This window comes from Corticium candelabrum, chromosome 2 (genome assembly GCF_963422355.1).
Source record: "Corticium candelabrum chromosome 2, ooCorCand1.1, whole genome shotgun sequence".
NCBI lineage: Eukaryota > Metazoa > Porifera > Homoscleromorpha > Homosclerophorida > Plakinidae > Corticium > Corticium candelabrum.
In genome coordinates this window covers 8,533,559-8,534,805 of record NC_085086.1, presented here as the reverse complement: position 1 = coordinate 8,534,805, position 1,247 = coordinate 8,533,559, and the positions used below count along the sequence as shown (strand labels likewise).

General features: G+C 47.8%; 1 protein-coding gene across 1 annotated transcript in view; it reads right to left on the bottom strand.

Annotated features, from left to right (window-relative positions):
- LOC134176467 (uncharacterized) overlaps positions 1-1,247 on the bottom strand; it is an 11,597-nt gene continuing 10,350 nt past the window's right edge. The window contains exon 13 of the mRNA XM_062643137.1: positions 1-1,016. Coding sequence (XP_062499121.1) covers positions 187-1,016 — 830 coding nt within the window. The 3' untranslated portion in view covers positions 1-186. The remainder of the gene's footprint in view (positions 1,017-1,247) is intronic.

The following is a 1,247-nucleotide window of genomic DNA, read 5'->3' as shown; positions in this document are numbered from 1 at the left end:
TGCGACGCAAACGTTATTCTGTAATGACCAGTTACGCTTTCGCTATTGTCCATGTGCACAACATCGTTCTACTACGAAAGTGCCGTTATAAGCCTTAACCAGACTCGCGTAGCCAGACCCCTCCCGCATGTCCCAAGTCATGAATCTCTATGTCTAGAGAGAAACAGTCCACACTGCATGTCTTTACTAGTTCCAATCGCTACAAATGCCATAGATCCAGTCGAGATAACGCGTTATCTCCGTGTAGACGCCAAACGAATTTGCCTTGCCGCAGTCACTTCCCCAACTGACCAAACCGGCGAGGACATACCTGTGCTCAAAATCGCGGTTTTTTACCATTAGAGGTCCGCCGCTGTCTCCCTGACACGGTCCCACGTCGTCTTCCGCGCACATCATACCTTTTGTCACGTTTGCCTGCCTGTGCTGGCGTGCGTAGTGGGCCCTGCATTGTGATCGCGGTACGAGCGTAGTTGTGGCTTTTCTCAAACATCCGGCTACGCCGTGACCTGCCTGGATTTCTCCCCATCCTATAACCCATGCCTTTTTGCCGTCTGCGATGTAGTGAGAGTCTCTAGACGATACTGGTAGACAGATGGGTTTTGCGCTTTCATCTTTGCATTTGATGCATTTGGGCGATTTGAGTTGAAGCAGTGCGATGTCGTGCTCGAAGGTCTCTTGATTGTAGTCTTGGTGAACGTGAATGCGATGAACTTTAAAGCACTGAAGCTTTTCTTCACGCTTTTCTGCTTTTTTCGGGTAGACACCGGTGTTGCAATCTCCGCACCTGCGTCCGAGACAGACTTGCAAGGCTTTCGTCTTATTTTGGAACGCGCTCTGTGCCCCACTGCCCGTGACGCAATGGGCTGCGGTCAGAATGCAGCACTTGCTGATCATGACGCCGCCACAAAATACGCCATTATTGCCACACAGCATGACTTGCCACGGAAACTCGCCCGGTTTCGTTTCGTTTCCGCCAACGGATATGCGAGCATTTATTTTTCCGGAGTGTCCACATCCTACAAGTACATAGACAGCACGGTTAGAAAAGCAAATGCTTTAAACAGGTGATGTCAAATTATTTGGAAATTAATTAAGCATTCAAATACAGGTATATGGTATAGAAGAGTGCGCTAGCACTCTTTAATTAAGTAGAATGGCATCGGTAGTTAATATTAATTCGATTTTTACTTTGGGATAGCACAGCACTGTACACATCTGTGACATATGCACTATGCGTAATTTCAGTG